This window comes from Corvus moneduloides, chromosome 1 (genome assembly GCF_009650955.1).
Source record: "Corvus moneduloides isolate bCorMon1 chromosome 1, bCorMon1.pri, whole genome shotgun sequence".
NCBI classification, from domain to species: domain Eukaryota; kingdom Metazoa; phylum Chordata; class Aves; order Passeriformes; family Corvidae; genus Corvus; species Corvus moneduloides.
The window spans coordinates 2063973-2082588 of record NC_045476.1 but is presented as its reverse complement, the minus strand read 5'-3'; the positions used below and the strand labels follow the sequence as shown (position 1 = coordinate 2082588).

Genomic DNA, 18616 nt, shown 5'->3' with positions numbered 1-18616 from the left:
GGATCGCTGTGCAGGTAGGGAGGTGATGAGGTCAGAGCCTCTAAGAAACCCCGAAAATGGTTGAGCCCACGGACCCAAGGGGATGGAGAGGCAGATGCAGCCAGATGTGATGTTAACCACACTCTCCTGGGTGCCATCCCAGCCCAGGGCCTGTCCTTGGACACCTCTGAAGCCACAAGAGGATGAAGTGACCCCTCTGATGGCCCCACCTGGCTCCAGCAGCAAGAGAAGGAGCTCCTCACCACCTCACTGGTCTCCTGCTCCCAAAAGCTGAGGGATAAAGCTGAGGGATAACACCTTGGCACCTTTCCTCAGCATCTCTCTTTGCTGCCCTTGCAACCTGCAGCTCTTGCCAAGGCTCAGGGGAAGCTGCAAATCACCCAGGACTCTGTGGGCTGTAAACCAGAGATGTGGCTACAGCTCATCCAGACCTCCCCAAACTGCTTGTCCAACGTGCTGCAGCTCCAGCATGCTGCCTGTACTGAGCTAGCTACCCAAAACCCCGGTCAGGAATGCTGCAGCCAGGAATCTGGGCTGTCCTGTGGGCTGGAATGGACTCAGCAGTGCAGCATCCCCTCACCCCATGCAGCAATCCCCACTCCAAGTTCAGTTTACACGGGCACTAAACCCAGCTGGTGCTCCTGTCTGGAGCCAGGATGTGCCAGCCTTCCCCCCAGCAGCGCTGGCAAACCTCTGGCCTGCAGGATTTCTGCATCCTGATGGCTGAGAGGAGCTTGCACAGTCGCATTTTCAATCCTGATCCTTCCAGTTTCCTTCCCCATAGTTACAGGGTAGAGTTTGTAGATCTCCGTTGTTGATACCAGGGCAGCTGCCCAAATTGCCATTAGCGGAGAGGTAGACAGGGTGTGGTTGGAAATCAGATCCTCTTGGGAAGAGTTTCATGAGAGAGCGGAGAGTACCTCCTACATGTAACAAACCTCCTGGATGGATCAGTATCTTGTGGCTTTCTGCTCATGCCTTACTTTATTGCAGAAGTGGAGAAGGCTGATCCAGAGCAGGGAAAAGGAGGGGGTAAAACGTTTGGCTTGGAGACAACCGAGATGCCAGAATGCCATCAGGAAAATAGGATGAGATCTGCTAAACATATTCATTTTAAACCATTAGGAGATGTTGTTGTGCCTTCAATAGCAAGGGACTGCCCGCATTCAGTGGTCTGGGAGGTCCTTCCCAGTGCCATGTGGCTCCATCATTAAAATGGCTTCTCTAACTGGGACTGGATGGCAGGGCTGCTTTCTAACAGGAGGAATGTCAGGGGTGGGGACTATTTGCCCCCAAACTGGGCCTCCAAGAAGCACCCCTGGAAGTCTGAGGATGTAGCCTTAGGCTCCCTCTATAGTCAATGGAGAGAAATAAACATCTTGCTATGATTCATGTTATCCTGAGATAGGTGTCTGAGATAGGTCAGATGAATTGCTCCCTGGAGAGGCCGACTGCTCTCCACTGCCTACAAAGGGAGCCTGGGGTGACTCGCTCAGACTTTGACATCTAACTTTGGGAGATGAGATCAGGCCTATCAGGGAGCCTGAGGCATGATGCTGTTATGACACAGCAAGAAAAAAATATGGAGGAGACTCGTGTCTCCGAGGGATTATAACTGAATTTAAAAGTCTGGTTCCATTCTTGCCTAATCTGGGGGAAAACACAAGGTGAGCTTTCTCATCCACAGCGGTAAAGAGTCAACCCTTGAACACAGCTTTGGGCTTTCTGGAGGGAAAGAATACATGGGGCTTATCCCCAAAAAGTACAGAGTCCAAAACAGCATCACTTCAAAACTAAGCCAAGTCCAAAATCAGCCTGGCTACAAAGGTGACAGTGCCCAGCATTCCACAAGAACTGGATGTGATTTGAATCCCACATCTCTCAGGAGCTAGACAGATGCCTGCTCTGCCCTTCATGGAGTCCCTGGGAGCAGGAGTCTTCTCATCCAGAGCCGGTCTCCCTGGATTCCCTCAGTGATTGATGGAGAGATGTAGAAACGTCAGGGTGTGAATAATTTAATCCTAACTGTCTGGAATACATCAGATGAATCATGCCCTGAAGGACCCCAGCAACAACTGGAACTACCTGGTCCTGTCTCGCTGTCTGGCATAAAGGACCCAAAGTCTTGCTGACCCACGGCTCTTCTGCAGGCCCCATTTTTAACTCTTTAGGAAGTCTAAGTAGCAAAGGAAATGGTCATTGCTAGAAGACAAAATAGAGGGGCTGGTTGTCAACCCCAGAGCAGTGGAGGAGATTTGTAAAGAGGAGACTGTCTATCTTTTGGTGGTATGTCAAGGCAAAATGTCCTTCGGGAAGAGACGTAGTCAAATTCAGATTTTGGTTTCGTTCCAGAAGTCTCAAAGGGAAATTCTCCAGTCTGGATCATGCAAGAAGCCTGCTTGGATAATGTGACAGTCCCATCAGGCCGTGAACATGCATTGTGTGCTCTGCTGTGGCATGGAATGAGACCCTGGAGATCCAGGGATCTCAGATCTCTGCCAGTAACACACAGTTAGTGCTGCCCCTCTCCCCTGCCGAGGGACCTTCAAAGGGATTGTTTGGTGTCCCCTCCTGAAGGACACTCTGCCATGTCTGTAAGGCAGTGTCACCTGCAGGAACATGGCGAGGGAAGATAACAGGAAACTTTTAAGCTTTGCAGTCAGTCTGGGTAAGATGACAGGGAGATCCCATCCCATCCCACCTTGATTGGAGATGGAAGTGCTGGAAGGCAAGACACCCTCCCAGTTTAATAACAAAGCAATCCAGTGGTCTTGAATACTCCCTATTCCATTCCATGCTCACCCTGGTGGCTGCCCAAACAGGAGCTGCACCAGAAAGGACATGGCTTTGCTGGACACAGACAGGATTAACCCCGAGGGACACGAGCAGTGGGTCACTCCACCGCTGTTGTGACTCTCGACATTTGCCTTGGAGCGGGGTCGGCGGCCAACCATTATTTCCGGAATGAATTTATGCCTCCCAGGCCCTGCGTCACCCACCAGGCTCTCATTTGTCCGCTGGGGAATGTGATGCATGTCCTCGGAGGGCACATCCGATGGGTGCAGACACTCGGCAGAGCCACGGGACACGCCCGCCCCGGCTCGGTCCAACCCCCTCGCACGCCCGACGGACACAAAAAGGGCCGGAGCGGCTTCCCAAGGCTGCACACGAGTGTTAAAGTCTAATAAACAAGCCCTGCCGGCCAAAGCTGAAAGAATTGGAGCCCTCCCCAACAAAGCATTTAATCCAGTTTGGCGTAACCTTTGACATTATTAGGGATCGCAGTGACCCTAATCCAATCAGATTGATTAACTAAAGCGGAGACCCCATAAGCTGACCCCCCTCTGGCCTCTGCTATTTAGTCCTGACCAAACAGTGGGAGAGACGTGCCGTATTTACACCACAATGGGTCGGCGCTGAGAACCTGTTTCATTACAGAGAGACTTAAACTCCCATTACTCCATCAATGTATCATTCTTCAATAGTTCATTAAAAGCTGCTCCTCCACAATAACTATTAACCATTTCTCAGCCCAGCTGGCAGGTTTAAGGCCCCGGCTAGTCTTTAGCAGAAGGAGGTAGGAATGAGTGAAAGAAATAGATAGACAAGGGCTCCCTTTTTAAATTTAAACGAACTGTGGGCTTAAATAGTTGGAGGTAATTTACTTTTATTGAATGGGGGCAGGAGAGAGAGGAAACTTTTATTTTGACTTAATTATGTGCTGAGGTCCTTTAAAGAGACAGGGCCATGATAAGCTTTCATTGTATTCCTTCTCTTGAGATTGGTTCATATTTCTGCCCAGAGGAGTTTCAAAAAGAGCTCACGCGGCATTGAGAGACTCTAAACTCACAACTTAAGCATGAACAGCCTCTTCAGCCCACAAAAGCTGAAATTAATGCAAAAGGCACAATTCCCAATGCATGGAATTCAGCTGGAGCTGGAAAATGCCCGTCAGGTTGCACTGTTCACTTCCTGCTCTCAGTGATGGGGTGTCCTTGTCCTACATCCTCCCAAGTTTTATCCCGCGTATCTTTAGAGGCAACTCAGGAATCTTCCCTTCTCCTCGGTAAACTGAAAGATGCAACAGCTGCCTTAAAAACTGCCAGACCTCTCAGGTGAGTGGCTGAGCAGGAGCTGTGGCTCAAGTGGTCATTTCAGGTCATGTGGCCGTGGCCATGTTTTTCTCCACTTTATACAATACAGGCGAAGAAACAAACAACAATATTTTTCCTTTAGATATTGCTGTTGGAAAAATTCAAGTGAGAGGTTCTTTCTACTGTCCAGCAGTTGAGATTTGAATTTCTCTGAGACTAGAAATGAGCTGTAATGCCTTTATATTAGAAATGATTTTCTAATCCTAAACAGATTAGGTTTAGGTAGAGAGAAAGAGATGAGGCTTACTTTTTTGCCCATACAGGAATCCTGTTTTTTGCATTCCAAGTAGTCTACACTGACCAAAACTCCCATTTCCTAGGGATTTTTAAGGAAAATCCAGCAGTGGCACTGTCTGAAAGTTTCTCCAGGAAGCTGCACAGCTGGCCATACACTCCCAAGACCACAGAGGAGGAGAAAAGCCCTGTTCCACAGCCTTGACCTTAAAACTCATCTCATTCCAACCCTCCTGCCATGGGCAGGGACACACTCCACTTTCCCAGGTTGCTCCAAGCCCATCCAGCCTGGCCTTGGACACTCCCAGGGAGGGGGAGTTCAGACCTCTCCCGAAGTTGAATAGGGAAGGTTTATTCCACAACCAAGGACCTGCAAACCTGAGTAGTCCAATAGGGTGGGATGGGGGATTTCTGCTCTTCCTCTCCCCTGGGTGACACACAAAGAGCAAGAGGGATTTCGGGTTAGGCCTGTCAAGTGTGGCCTTCAATAGCAGCAGGTCAGGATCCCCTGGACATCGCCATTCCCTGGTGGCTGAGCTCATCAATGCCATTCCTGTCTGATGTGTGTTTCTTTAGGAATCCCAGAACCGTTAGGGTTGGAAGGGACCTCTGGAGATTAAGCCTGGCTAAAAAAAACCGCACATAAATACAGTCTTAGCTGAAACACGTGGGATCTTTTTCCACAAGAAGGCTGATGGGGAAAAAGAGTCTGGTTTTAGATGAGATATCAGAACATGGCTCTTAACAGGACCAGAGCCTGGTGACAGTTTGGCACTGCTGAATCACAGCTCAAGCCTAGCCCTGAATGAGCAATGAGGTACCACAGCAGCAAGGGCAGCGCAGACTGCGAGGCAGCCTCAGTGAGAGTTGGGCCTGGAAAGGATTTCCTGAAGGCATTAAAATCGGTCCTTTTCAGCAAAAGGAGTGCAGATAGTCTGCGAGGCAAAGGGAAGATGCTTTAGGAGCTGCTCTGGTTTGTGCTGAGGGAGGACGGGGTCTCCACTGACTCACATGAGAGCTGCACTCAGATTCTGGGTGACTTAAAATCCAAGCTGCAAAACAGATTTTTGCTTCCTTGCTTTCCCTCTCTCCTTTTCCCCTTCTCTCTTTCTGGGTAGGAGCTCAAGTATGTTCCTACCCTGGGGGATCTGCCGCACAAGAATGCGACTGAGCTGTTTTTTTTTCTCCCCCCCTCCTGCTGTAGGTGAAGCAAAACTGAAGGGTGGTTTGATTCTCCCTCAAGGAACAACATTCTTCAGTTATGAAATCGTCCCAGTCTCCTCTCCCTCCCTGAGCCCGGCTACCGAAAGCCTCCAGTCTGGAGCAGGGACAGACCCCTCGTGCAGCACCGCTGTGAGATAAGAGAGTTTGGCAGATTGTGGGATCAGGGTTCCTTCGGTCAGCAGGGAGGTGAGGAGCAGTTTATCCACAAGGATTATTGCTACAGGAGATGTGGGGTGTCTCATCCCAGACTGCCTGGGAGCACGGTGCCTGGAGAGGTCATGGACTCCCCATCCCTGGAAGTCCTCAAGGCCAGGTTGGACGGGGCTTGGAGCAATCTGCTCTGGTGGAAGAAAATGCCCAAATCTCTTCTGAGTATGCAGCAGGGGAGAAAGTAAAAGAAAAAAACCCAGACGGGAAGCACTGCAGAACACACCCCAAAGTGGGTATAGATCAGTTCTATACACCAGATTCTCTGCAACTGAAGGGAGGGAAGGGAGGGAGGCAGGAAGGCAAGGAGGAAGGCAAGGAGGAAGGCAAGGAGGAAGGCAGGAAGGCAGGAAGGCAGGAAGGAAGGAAGGAAGGAAGGAAGCTTTGTGCTAAAGGGAAAGGCAAATCTTATCCCAGACTTAGTGAGACCAGCAGGACCAGGCTGGACTTTAAAAGACACACAACAAGGGCAAAGAGGGATAAAGGAGTTCTCACAGGCTAAAATAGGCTCCTACCTTTACAAGGGAAAAGACCAGATACTCAGGTTTAGCTGAGGGCTTAAATCTCACAGGATTCAACAGCTTAGGGCAAAACATTTCTAGGAGTTCCCACATTTATAAAATTTCTAACATTTCTAAGAGTTCCCACTTCTATCAAGGGGTTCAGAAACAGTTGCCTGGATTTGAACGCTGTCCTATTTGCTGCGTTCATAACCAAGGAAAGCAGAACCATTAATTGATGGTGATTTCCCCAGGCCTTTGATCTTCATTGTATTTCATAACACTATCAAAACTGATGTTATCTGATAAGTCCAGTCCCTAGGAACCATCCCCAACAGCCCATCATTTCCCCTCTGCTATCATCTAGAGAGCTGAAATCACAGCACGGGGTCAGAAAAGGAGCCAGGTCCAGCTTGACCACTGCCAACACAATAATCCTCTGTGTTCCTTCCCAGGGGTGTAGGATCATGGGATAATTCATGCTGAAAGGGACTCGGGGAGGTCTCTAGTCCAACCTCCTGCTCCAAGCTGGAACTGAGATAACCCCACTCCTTTATCACGCTCAAGTCCTGCTTCCTGCAGGACATTTTACAGGACGTTTTTTCCCAAGGGAACGAGTTTGCAGGAGGTTTCCCAAGATCTCCGCTTCCACTCCACCATGGACATTGGTCTTCCCAAACCCATAGCTCCTCACTCACCTTTATCCAGCACGGGCCCAAAGATGGCTAAGCTGTCATTGACGGTGGTGCAGTTCCACCTTCTCCCTCGAAACTGGTGTTGGCATTCCTGGATCCCAATCTTTACACCTTCTGCCACGCTGGGCATGATCTCCACGTAGTTCCGACAGAAGCGCAGCTGCTTGGGCACCAGGCCCGGGATGCTCCCGCACAGGATGGGCTGAGTCCCCAGGGAGGAATACTGGTGACCGATTGCCAAGGACCTGGGCAAAATAAAAACAGGGAAAAAGAGATGCTGTCAGGCTGGATTGCACCTTTGTGCTTGGTTCACAAGAACAGGGACAGAAAATCAACATCTTCAGTTCCTCTGCATTTCGCTCACCAGAAAACATCATTTTCACTGTCATCCCTCCCCAAAACAACACCACCTCTCTCCTGAAGTTCCGTACAGGCCCAGAAAGGCAAGAAACTCTGGTTTAAATATCTTCCTTCCCTTTTCTTTATCCTCCCAAGGCCTTAATCCATCATTGTGCTGCTTCCTCCCAAAGATAATTTCCTTTGCAGCCAGGGGGTCAAACATGTGTTTCTTTGAGAGACAAGGACACTTCTACAAGATGTTTTGTAGGAAATTTTAGCAGCTGAGGAAACCCCATCGAAAGCACTTGCAGAGCCACCCAATGTAGTAACTCCAGCAGTAGAAGCCATCAAGCTCTTTAGAAGGGCAACACCAAGAATTTGGGAAGGGGAACAGCATCATTCCATGGTGCTTTGGTTAAAGTGAGGGGAGTGAAATTAAAGCCCAACCAAACCAACAACCAAAAAACCATCCTAATTAAACTTGAGTGCAAATTCTGTGCTCAGTCCAGTGGAAGTCTCGAAAGGAGTGTCCATGAACCTTTATGTTGGTGAAGCCTTGGAGACAAACAAGTCAGCTCTGCAGGGAGATCAGCAGATATGCAGCTAATTAGATAGATTTTTAAAGTGTTTTTACTAGTGCTTCTAATAATAACCTTGATTACTAAAACTGAAGGGATTTTTAGAGCATAATTTCCTTTTCTTCTAATTAAATCTCTTGATTGTCTTTTCTGCCCTGAATTAATGACAAAGAGGAACCTGCCTGGGCATTGTGTATTTCTGTTTACATTCATTTTTGCTGTGTGGTTTTCATTTGGGAACAGCCTGGTGTGTTTGAATTACCAACAGGGCCGTCAGGGAATAAAGCCTTCACTCTCTTTTGCTCTGACTTAAAAAATAACACAAGAATTCTGTGGTTGCTCAAGAAGGTTCCAGCAGAAAATTAGCTTGAGTTTAGCAGGTCTCTAGGCTGGGATAAAAATTATTTTAAAGTGACTGTCTCTGTTTGAAAGAGAAGGGTCCTTGCAGCCAGTTAACTCCTTTCCTGGAGGGGACCTGGCCAAGAGGGTACAGAAGTGAAAAGGAGGTGGACATTCACGTGGTCAGGAGCCACATTTCAAGGGCTTTCCTAACTGCAGACTAAGCTTTACAAATCCATCCTTTCCAGGCAAATGGGACATAAGAACATTCATTTCTGGATCCCAAATGGCTCCAGGTAGGAGTTCAGAACCAGGATAACCAGCCCAGACAACAATGTGCCCGTCAGTAAATGAACTTTAGATGGACAAGGTGGAAGGTGTGTGGAAAAGCAAAGGATTTCCAGCTGATTTCCTTAACTTAGGTGACTCTTTCCACCTCTGCTGAACTTCTGGGAGACGATCAATCTCAACATTATGGGACAATTCATCCTACTCCAGGGAGGGAAGCTGAAACAAATGGAATGAACTGTCCTCCAGAAGTGCCCCCCTTTTTCCGTTGCGTTAAAAGGGAGGAAGGCAGCTCTCCCCGACCCGAAATTGTGTCCGTGTCACCCACGTTCCAGTGCTTGTGACAGGGGTGTCTCCAGCTGATCTGCTCACCCCAGGTTGCCTTTGTAATCAGTCAGTGGAGAGAAGCAGACACTTCCACGCCACGACTCCCCTGCCCAGTTTAGGTGTGTGCTTTGGGCTGGGGTGAATCATGGCCTTGCCCCCACCGGCTGTGCTGGTGGGACTGTCAAACCCCCCTGGGTGACTGGTGGAGTGGGGCATGTCTGCACCGTGGAACCTCCAGGTGAATCATGCCGTGATCCCTGACAATGAGGATGGATAAGTTCCTTGAAGCAGTCCCAGCCAGGGAAGTTCAGCCCTGTGTTGAAGGCCATGCAGAGAGCTCAGCTGGAGGAAGGCAACAAGTTCCTGCAAGAGCCTGCAGGGACCCACAGGAGAAAACCAAGGAAAGGACCTGTTTAACTCATTTTCCTTATCTCTGTGGCTAGATATGGGGTTTTTTGAGCTCTTGATTAATTCAGCGCACACAACTGGCAGAAAACCGTCCGTGAAATGGAGCCCATGCCAAGTGTACATTTTTGTTTCACTGTTAAGTATTATACAAAACACTGGACCACAATTTCTGGACTAAAGACACCTTCTAAAACACTGTTTCAGGCTTCAGAGGATCTGCTGAGTGTGTTGCCACTGTGGCCTTGTTGGGAATGCCACATATCCAAATGCTAATCCATTGATCCCCCCCAAAACTGGGACTTAGGAGGTATTCATAGCTTTAGGATCGGGAGGTAGGTGGTCCTGTCTCTGTAAACCATGCGCAGAGATGCCTTCATTGAAGTCTCCAGGGAAGAACATGAATTTAGTTGTTCCTACTCATCCTCCAGCCATTGACTACAAAGAGTCCAAAATGTGGATGCTTTCCAGAGTCTGAAGTTAACTTTGGTGGGAACATTTGTTTCCACGTCAACTGCAGTCACCAACATCCTTCCCAAAGCTTTCCAAAATCTCTCACCCAGCTCCCAACAAAGATAAAGCATCCACTAAGTCACCATCAACTTGTTGCAGGCTCCATCCACCATGTTGTGAAGCCAGGAGAACTGTTTTGAGCTGTTTCAGTAGGACCCTGATGAAATTTAGGATTCTGGCCTCATAAACTTTAATCATATGAGCAGCCAAACTCAAACCCTGTCTCTGGGTTTTTTTTTGGTGGTTACTACAGTGGTAGACTGAAAATACCAGTCATAGGAAGAGGAGTTTATAGGTTGGTGCCCTCAACTATTTGTTTCCGTTGCTGGGAAGATCGTCTAAGATTAAAAAAGAATAAAAACATGTAGAAATACCTCTAATTGCTTTTTCACACTGCTCCCTGCTCAATATAGCAGGGAAACAGTCACACCTCGCTTTGATCTGCGGTGCAGTCTGGGAAGTTTAATCTGCAAAAGACAATCTCCAGCAAGAGCCTTATTCTCAAGGTGTCATCAGGCCCCAAGACAGTGCAACGCAAATTTGGCATTTCATGAGGCAGAGTGGAGTCACTTGACTTTCAGCTGAAGGTGCAGGGTGGAATCTCAAAACATCTCTCCATGAGCAGTGGCTCTGCTGTTAAGTAGAGCCGATCACAGTCCTCCTCCTCCTGGCTCACTCGCAGCCTCTCGAGTGTGATAACATCTCCCCGAGCACCCTCTTTTGGTTTCTACTTTGCTTCCAGGTGTAAACACTTTCTCCCTCTCTGAAGTCAATTTATCTTTAGGAGAACCCAGTTCTTTCAGCTCCCTGTCACTATTATTGATCATCAGGTGGGAACCTTATGAACCTTCCAACCTTCTCCTCCACCCAGAAAAACCCAACAACAACCCAACAACCAAACCTTTAGAAAAGACTGGGAAAGTCTATAAAGATCAGAATCTCATTTCAGTGTTGCTCAACTCTCTAGTAGCTCCTATCATTCATTTTTTCTCACTGTTGCCAGAGATCAAACCTGGCATTTGCATTTTTCCACTCTCCTGAGTTCTCCTCCTAAACAATCTCCTTCGTGTGGGTAATTTTGAAAATGTGGTGTCGAGAAACGGGCCGAGTGTCGTCTACTGTGGTCTAACCAGGCACCACCTCCAAATCCCTTAAGCACCAACACTTCCTGGATGCACTGACCCCAACCTCTCCTTTTCCACTGGAGAACTCCTGAAGCTCTCCATTTTACAAACACACTCATGCCCAGAACAGGTGCTGCTCAAGTCTGAGCCAAGCGAAAGGGTCAGAGTTGTACTTTTCCAACCAATCAGGCTTTCCTTCCCATTAGCACAGGAGGAGCCATGAAAACACTGCTCTGTATGTCCACAGCCAAAGTTCTTGGCTTATCTTTAAGCCTTGCATGCCCTGAAGTGTTTAATTCAACCTCCAGTGAGCATTTTTCTTTGCCAACACACCTAGAGAGCTCTTCATTTCCCTTATCTCGATCTATCTGCTCCTTCAGCAGAGCCGTTGTAAATAAGTACCTGGCCACCTTCTTAATAAATTACATGTACCCTCCCTCTTGGAATGGACACCCCAGCCAGGTTAGGAGGGAGAAATATGCAGGAAATACCTGCTCAGAGCTTTTTTCAGAAAAAGAGAAGGCTTCAGCTCTGGATGACCTCGCTGTACAGCACCAATCTACTGACTTTTCAAGGTCACCACCTTCTCAGCGTGTCAAAAGTCCTTGACACATCACGAGCAGCATGTGGAGACTCCTACACCTGCTGGCTTCTCCCTGATTTTGGTCATTCCTGAGCTTTGTAGGAGCTTTGCTTTGCTATTCATCTTGGAGAGGCCTTTTGAGGGCTTCCTCCAGGGACATCCTTCCGGAGTCCCCGACACAGGGAAAACAACTGCATTTATTAATGCTGAACATCAAGGGTGCAACTTGTCAAATGACCCAGGGTAAGACCCTGAGTGCACTTAAATCCCACCAAATAGTGAGAACTGAGCAACAGCAGTGATTTTGCTGCTCTCGTCTGCCCAGTCCTAGTCAGGAAGTTAAATCAAAGGATGCCCGCCTGCTCATAACAGAGGGGATTTATGTTCCCTTGTAGATGACTCAAGTGCTTCTCCCTTTGCAAGGAACCCCCTAAAAGCAAGTTAACCTCCTCCAAATCCTTTCTTATAACCCATCCAGCTTTCCAGAGGTTCAGCTCAGCCCCTGTTCCTTTCTCACTCATTTTGGCTGCCTCTCTGTGGTGCCACATCCCTTGGAAGATGAATCTCAGCCACATCATGAAAGCGGGGACAAATTGTGTAAAGCAGTTTATCTAAAAAGATGCATTTTCACAACACATCCTTGATATTATGATCCCAAAATATTGAAATTGAGAAGGCAGCTGGACATGTGTCCATAGGTTCTCAAAAGCTGTAAGGAAAACCCTCAAGCATTGTCCCACATCTACTGGCACCAGAAGGGCTCACAGGGAAGCAGGTGATGAGTGGGCAGCCCCTACTCCATCCTACAACCTCCCAGATAGACCCTCTCTGGTCTCCCACCATAATCCTTCAAGCTGACCAGCATGAAATCCATGTATCTGAGGCTGCCTAAAAACACCTTTTGTGCAGAAATGAGCAGCGGGAAGGCTGTGGAGGTTCCAAAAATGGAGGCTGCCATGAATGGCCAACGGCACCGAATGTCAAGACGCTCCTGGGGTAGGATCTGTAAGTCAGCCATGATCAGTTCCCATAAACCCTCATTGCACAGAGCTGACACAAGACAGATGAAGTGTGGTGTCCATCTAACATGGACAACTGGAAGCTGGGAAGAATATCCCAGAGGTAGAGACCAGGAACAGGAGATGGAGTTGAACCTCCTGGGTCTTTTCCACTCTGGACACGCAAATGTCCACAAGACTCTTGTGTAGAGACACGGGAAGGACAAGGACCTGCTGGAACGAGCTCAAAGAAGGGCCATGAAGGTGATTAGAGGGATGGAGCATTGTTCCTAGAAGGAAAGGCTGAGAGAATTTGGTTTATTCAGCTTGGAAAAGAGAAGACTTCAGAGTGACCTCATCATGGCCTTCCAGGACCTGAAGGGAGCCACAAGAAAGACTGAGACAGACTACTTACAAGGGCCTGGAGAGACAGGACAAGGGGGAAGAGCTTCAAACTGCCAGAGGGCAGGGATAGACGGGATATTGGGAAAAAATTGTTCTTTATGAGGGTGGCGAGGCACTGGCACAGTTTGACCAGAGAAGCTGTGGCTGCCCCTGTATCCTTGGAAGTGTCCAAGGCCAGGCTGGACAGAGCTTGGAGCAGGCTGGGATTGTTGGAAGGTGTCCCTGCCCATGGCAGGGGGTGGGACTGGATGATCCTTAAGGTCCCTCCAACCCAGGACATTCTATGTTTTATGATTCTATGGTTTGAACCACCAGCCCAGGGACCAGGTGGGTGGGCAGGCAGAAGAAACTTACTAATTCTACATTCATTGAATGGCCTTATTTTTCACAATCCCCCCCCCCCCCAATATTCAATATACAATCATATGCTGTGATTATTTCTCTGTTTTACAATGAAAACAAAATCTAGAGGAATTTTAGAATGAAAAGAAAGGAAGTGGAACTTGTCACACTCCATTATTTTAAATGGAAAAGGAAATCGTTCTGCTCATTAACGTCCCTCCTGCATGGAAGTGATTTTCTTCTATGACATTAAAACTATCCCAAACCCAAGCAGCTACAGAATGTGGACAGTCACGAAAATTTTAATTGATGTTTTAGTTGAAAACTTGGAAACCACCTTAACACAGATCAGCAAAATGATAGGTTTGGCTCTAGAAGGCATGAATCAAGTAACTGATTCTGATGAAAGATATTTTTTCAGTTTGGGGGTTGGGTTTTTTTGTTTTGTATGAACCAGAAACAATCAAGCTTAGGCCTAAGCAGTCTAATTACAGAAGTGGCATATTTTACTTCAAAAATTCAGAGTGCCTGCAACATGGATTGCAGTAGGGTCTTCAACATTTGGCTCTGGGCATCTCGCTATCATGACTAAGGCATTCCAAAGAGGTTCACAAAAAGAAATCTAAGCCTGTTAGACAGCTCAAATTCACTGTGCAGGTGTCTGTCCTTCCAGTTTTTTTTTTTCTTCCAGCCTGGAAAGGAAAAAGGCTGCAACCTACTGGATTAACTGTTTTTGTTGGGTACCTCTTTGTTCATCTCGAACATTATAGCACAAGGGCTATATTTAAATCCTTTTTTCTCCTCTAACCCTGAAAGTATGCACATAATTTTGTGGCCGAGTCCAATCCTGCAAACACGCAGGCACGGAGGTGACTTTTCTCCCATAATAATTCCCTCACCCTTGCCCTGTATTAATAACAACGATGGTGATGGTGATGATGCAGCAGCATTGCGCTTCTCCAGCACCTTTCATCAGAGGATCTCTGAGCGTGGGACTCACCTCACCCGACTTTGACCATTTAGAAGTTTGGAATCTCGGCCAAGCTCGCTGTCTACCGGAGTCCGTGGAGCAAGATCAGCATCTCCAGAGGGCAACTCAGCCCATCCTGAGAGAGATGCCTCAGATAGGTGGGCTGAATCACCAGAGATGCCCAGGAGGCAGCACTGGCTGTGCAAAAACGAGGAGCATAAACTGGACACCTTTTTATACAGTCTAAAAGTAGGAACTGGGAATTTCACCCCTTTTTCACCGAATCTCAGAAGTCCTTGGAGAGCTGGAAGAGGAGGCCAAGAAAAGTCTTTGCTGTCTCTAACGTGGACTATGGCAGCTTATTTCGAGTAGTTTGAGGCTGGATTTGAAAAATAAGAAACTCAATGGAAGCTTCAAGTAGGTGCTAAGAAAGCAAAATTCCCTGAGCTGAGGTTTGGCCGGGACAGCGAATTCCCACAGGAACTAAGGCACACCACAACACTCAGCACCTTCCACTCTAAGTGCAAGAGATGTTGCTTTGACTTTGTCTTCCCTTAGGATCTACAGAACAGAAGAGGAGAGTATACAAGTATTAACAACCCGTTCCTTGGAAAAAAGTCTTTGGAACTCTTTAATTACCCAGGGCAATTAACTCCTTTGCTACACATGTCATCTGAAAAACAACCCAGCCAATGGAATAATGGCCCCTCAAACCACGTTTTCAAGCCTGGATCCAGGTCCCAGTGACCGTGGTGGTGCTTCCATACCACATCCTACATCCAGTGCTTCTCCCTGGAGGTCTTCCTAGTTGAGATCTGTCTCCATCCAGCTGCATTTATCTCATAAAATGTGCCAGGATGGCAGTGCAGGGCTTTAGAGATGTGTAAGCCTTAACATTTTAATCTGCCACCTACACTGCAGTTTATGAGTGCTGTAAATCTCATGGTTATAATGAACTCATCTAATGATATTGCTGATGGATAAATTTACCTGGGACGAGGAACAACAGTTACTTGCAAATGAAAGGGGAGTAATTTAAAGTTTCACGTAAACACCTTTGCTGCCTTACTTCTGACTTCTCCCAGCCTAACCCCTCTCAGGGTTTCATGACAAATGGAAAGAATGTGTGTTTGTGAGGCAACGACTGGCTGGCCTGGAAAAGAACCTGCCTCCTTTCTCCCCAGCACAATGCTTATATAACTTGGGCACTGGAATGAAGTTTTAGGTGAAAATAGCTGTAATTTTCTGGGTCAGGTGTGCTAAATTAGGGGAACGGAGGGAAGGGATAAAGCAACGTATTAGGCAATAAAAAATGCCTACACAGTGCAAAGATATTTAGACTCCTACTCTGAATTTCAGTAATAATTAGGACTGTGGCTAGTCCTAATGCTCCTAGTTCCCCCCCAACCCTAAAGCATCCCAACTTGAACCTTTTTTAAATGATCAGCAATATAAAGTACATATTGTGGTTTCAAACCTCTCGTTAAGGCTCATCCCCCTGCGCCGAGGTCTGGTCTGGGCTATGTCAGTGCTAAATACCTCGGAGGACTGGGCTCAAAGACCTCAGATCCCTGCAAAGATTGGATTTGGACTTCTAAATTGCTTAAGTGCTTAAGTGCTTGGGGGAATTTTATCCTGAAACTCCTCCGTGATGAAGCCAGTTTTGAAATGAGAACCACGGATGGAAAGTGCCATCATTTTGGGGGTTAGGTGAGAACAGCAGGATTTTCACTGTCCACTGCTCTAATGAAGCAAATTACTCCCATTTCTCCCCCTCTCCTTCAGGAAGGTGCTGTGAATACGCACGGGGTTGTGCCAAACACGCACAGCCCCTCAGTTGTGCGCACACGCACACACACACAGAGGTCTGCGAGTTCCTCCTCTGGCTTTCACTGAGTCATCAGGCTCACCAAATGTGTGAACTCACGCTATAATGTTCTCCCAGAAAAATAACAAATTGATTTCATTTTTACAGGCTACAGCATGCTATATAATTGGAGACACTGCCTTGTCAACTCAGACCGGTCTGACCCGACCAGAGACATTGCTTACAGCTGTTTACGGAGCCATAAAGTTTCCTCCTCTTTGTTTTTCCTTCCTTTTGCACTCTCTCTCTTTTTTTTTTTTTTCTTTTCCCTCTAATGAATCCTACAACTACTTTTTGTTCTGGCCATAAAATACTCTTGCCTTGATTTAGAGAAGCACTTCAGCCAGTGCTTCAGGTTAACACTGGAATCAATGGGGCTTGAGCACATATTTAAAACTGAGCATCTGTTTAAGGACTTTTATTGCACCCAGGCAGTCAATAAGGAACTTGTTGTCACACTTGCATGTGCTTTTTTTTTTTTTTTTGATTATCGATACCAAATTAGAAGTTTGGATTGGGCAACCTCAGGGATTGTTTCCTTTGCAGACCCACAGCACAGCTCCAGTTGCATCAGGAATTTTGCCATTTCTCATTGTCGCTGTGTCCAAATCTTAAACATCTGAGGAAGGGCAAACTCCTCCACTACTTTATCAACTCTACTGAAACTGCCACTTAGGACTGGGCACAATTTTTTTACATTACAAAAAAACCTACCCTGAAATCTTCTGAGTTTGTCACATTTGCCAAGCACTCAGAATAAGCTTAATTTTTCTGACCGAGGTAAAAATAACAGTTTTATGGAGGGTGGATTTGCAAGAAATTTTCCTTCATGTAAAAATCTTTTATATTTATCTTAAAATACTCAGAACCTCAAAAGTGAAGTGAAATGTTTTGATTTTTGTGGCAAAAAAGGATTTCTGATCACATGCCTGATTTTGCTGCCATGAAAAAAGTTGCTTCACTTTGAACTAATGAACTGAGAAAAAAAATCCCAAACCCAAAAGGGCTTTTCATCTACTTGCACTATCCATCAAAATACCTTCTAAGTACTCTGCAATAAATTATGGTTGTGCTTCCTTTCATATCATTCATTCATCATGGAATCTGCTCCTCCTTTGGTCTGAAATGTCACAATTCTCCTCTCTTTCAAGGCCTCTCAACAACTTGAGGACTGATCCATAGGGAATCAGCTGTTCCAGAGTCACAGATAGATATAAACACATGTTATACCCTCTTTGAGGACCATTTCTGTCACAGAGTGGACTGAGGGGAGTATTTGTCTGATCTTGGTCCTGCCATATGGGAAAGGAACGTGAGAGCAGCTCGGGAAAGACAAACTTTCCTCCAAAAATACATTTCAGGTCTGTATTTCAGCTTTTAGAAAAATGTGGAAAGCAGCAGAAGGCAAAGAGCTCCTCATCCTCTCCTTCCCTTTCTTTGGGAAGTGCTGCAGCAAAAGTTGACCTGGTATTAGACAACAAAAAATCCACACCGAGGAAAATCCACATGAACAACACCAGAGCCCAAAGGGAAAACAACTCCTAAAACAGCACCAGGACTGCCATGAGACCAAAGCTCAAACTTTTGCTGATTATACAACAATTTTTTTCTCAAATGAAAGTGCAATTTCTGCTGCAACAGAACAACTGGATTTTTTTTTTTTTTTTTTGCAAAGAAACTGCTTTGCATGGGAAAAAATCCTCATGGCTCCTTGACATGTTTCAGCTAGATCTCAGTAAAATTAAGGAGGTACAGACTGATGAGTCGCTCAGAGGTACAGGAAAAATGCCAGTGGATGTCCTGGCATTTGTATACACCTTGAGAGAGAGAGAAATTCAGAGATCATCTCTCACAACAGAAAGAATAACAACTGCAATAAAACCTGATGTAGAGAAAGAAGGCAAAGGTTTCATTTGCTTTACAGCACTGACTTTCGCCATTGTCTGTGGATCCCTCCTGTTCACTGAAACGGATGTGCTGCATCTCCCTCAGCCCAAAATTCATTCTGCTGTGAGGGGAACAGGCAGGGAGGTTTCAGCCATAAGGCAGCTTAATTTTCTTGGGCTGCTAAGCAAAATCCCTCCATTTGGCAATCCCTCAGCAGTGACAATGACCTAAAGTTAAGTCAAGGCTTTATAATCTGTTTTGGAGAAAGGAAGCTATATATATATGTTTATAAATATACATTTGTGTATATTTAGATAAGGTGTTACGAAAGAATTCTGTCCTGTGAGGGAGGTGAGGCCCTGGCACAGGGTGCCCAGAGAAGCTGTGGCTGCCCCTGGATCCCTGGGAGAGTCCAAGGCCAGGTTGGACAGGGCTTGGAGCAGTCTGGGATAGTGGAAGGTGTCCCTGCCCATGGCAGGGGGTGGAATGGGATGATCTTTGAGATCCCTCCTGATCCAAACCATTCCATGATTTTATGACTCTCAAATAACAGGCTCTCCAAATCTCTTGGGTGAAAAAAGGTGATTTACAGAAAGGTTCTTCCAGTCTTTTGAGTGATCAAGCAACAGACCTGGCC

At 46.8% G+C, this 18616-nt stretch overlaps 1 protein-coding gene across 2 annotated transcripts in view; it reads right to left on the bottom strand.

Annotated features, from left to right (window-relative positions):
• The window catches only part of WNT3A (Wnt family member 3A), an 83997-nt gene that overhangs the window by 27591 nt on the left and 37790 nt on the right, over positions 1-18616 (bottom strand). For both annotated transcript variants that reach the window (XM_032131269.1, XM_032131343.1), the window contains exon 2: positions 7018-7259. In XM_032131269.1, coding sequence (XP_031987160.1) covers positions 7018-7259 — 242 coding nt within the window. The remainder of the gene's footprint in view (positions 1-7017; positions 7260-18616) is intronic.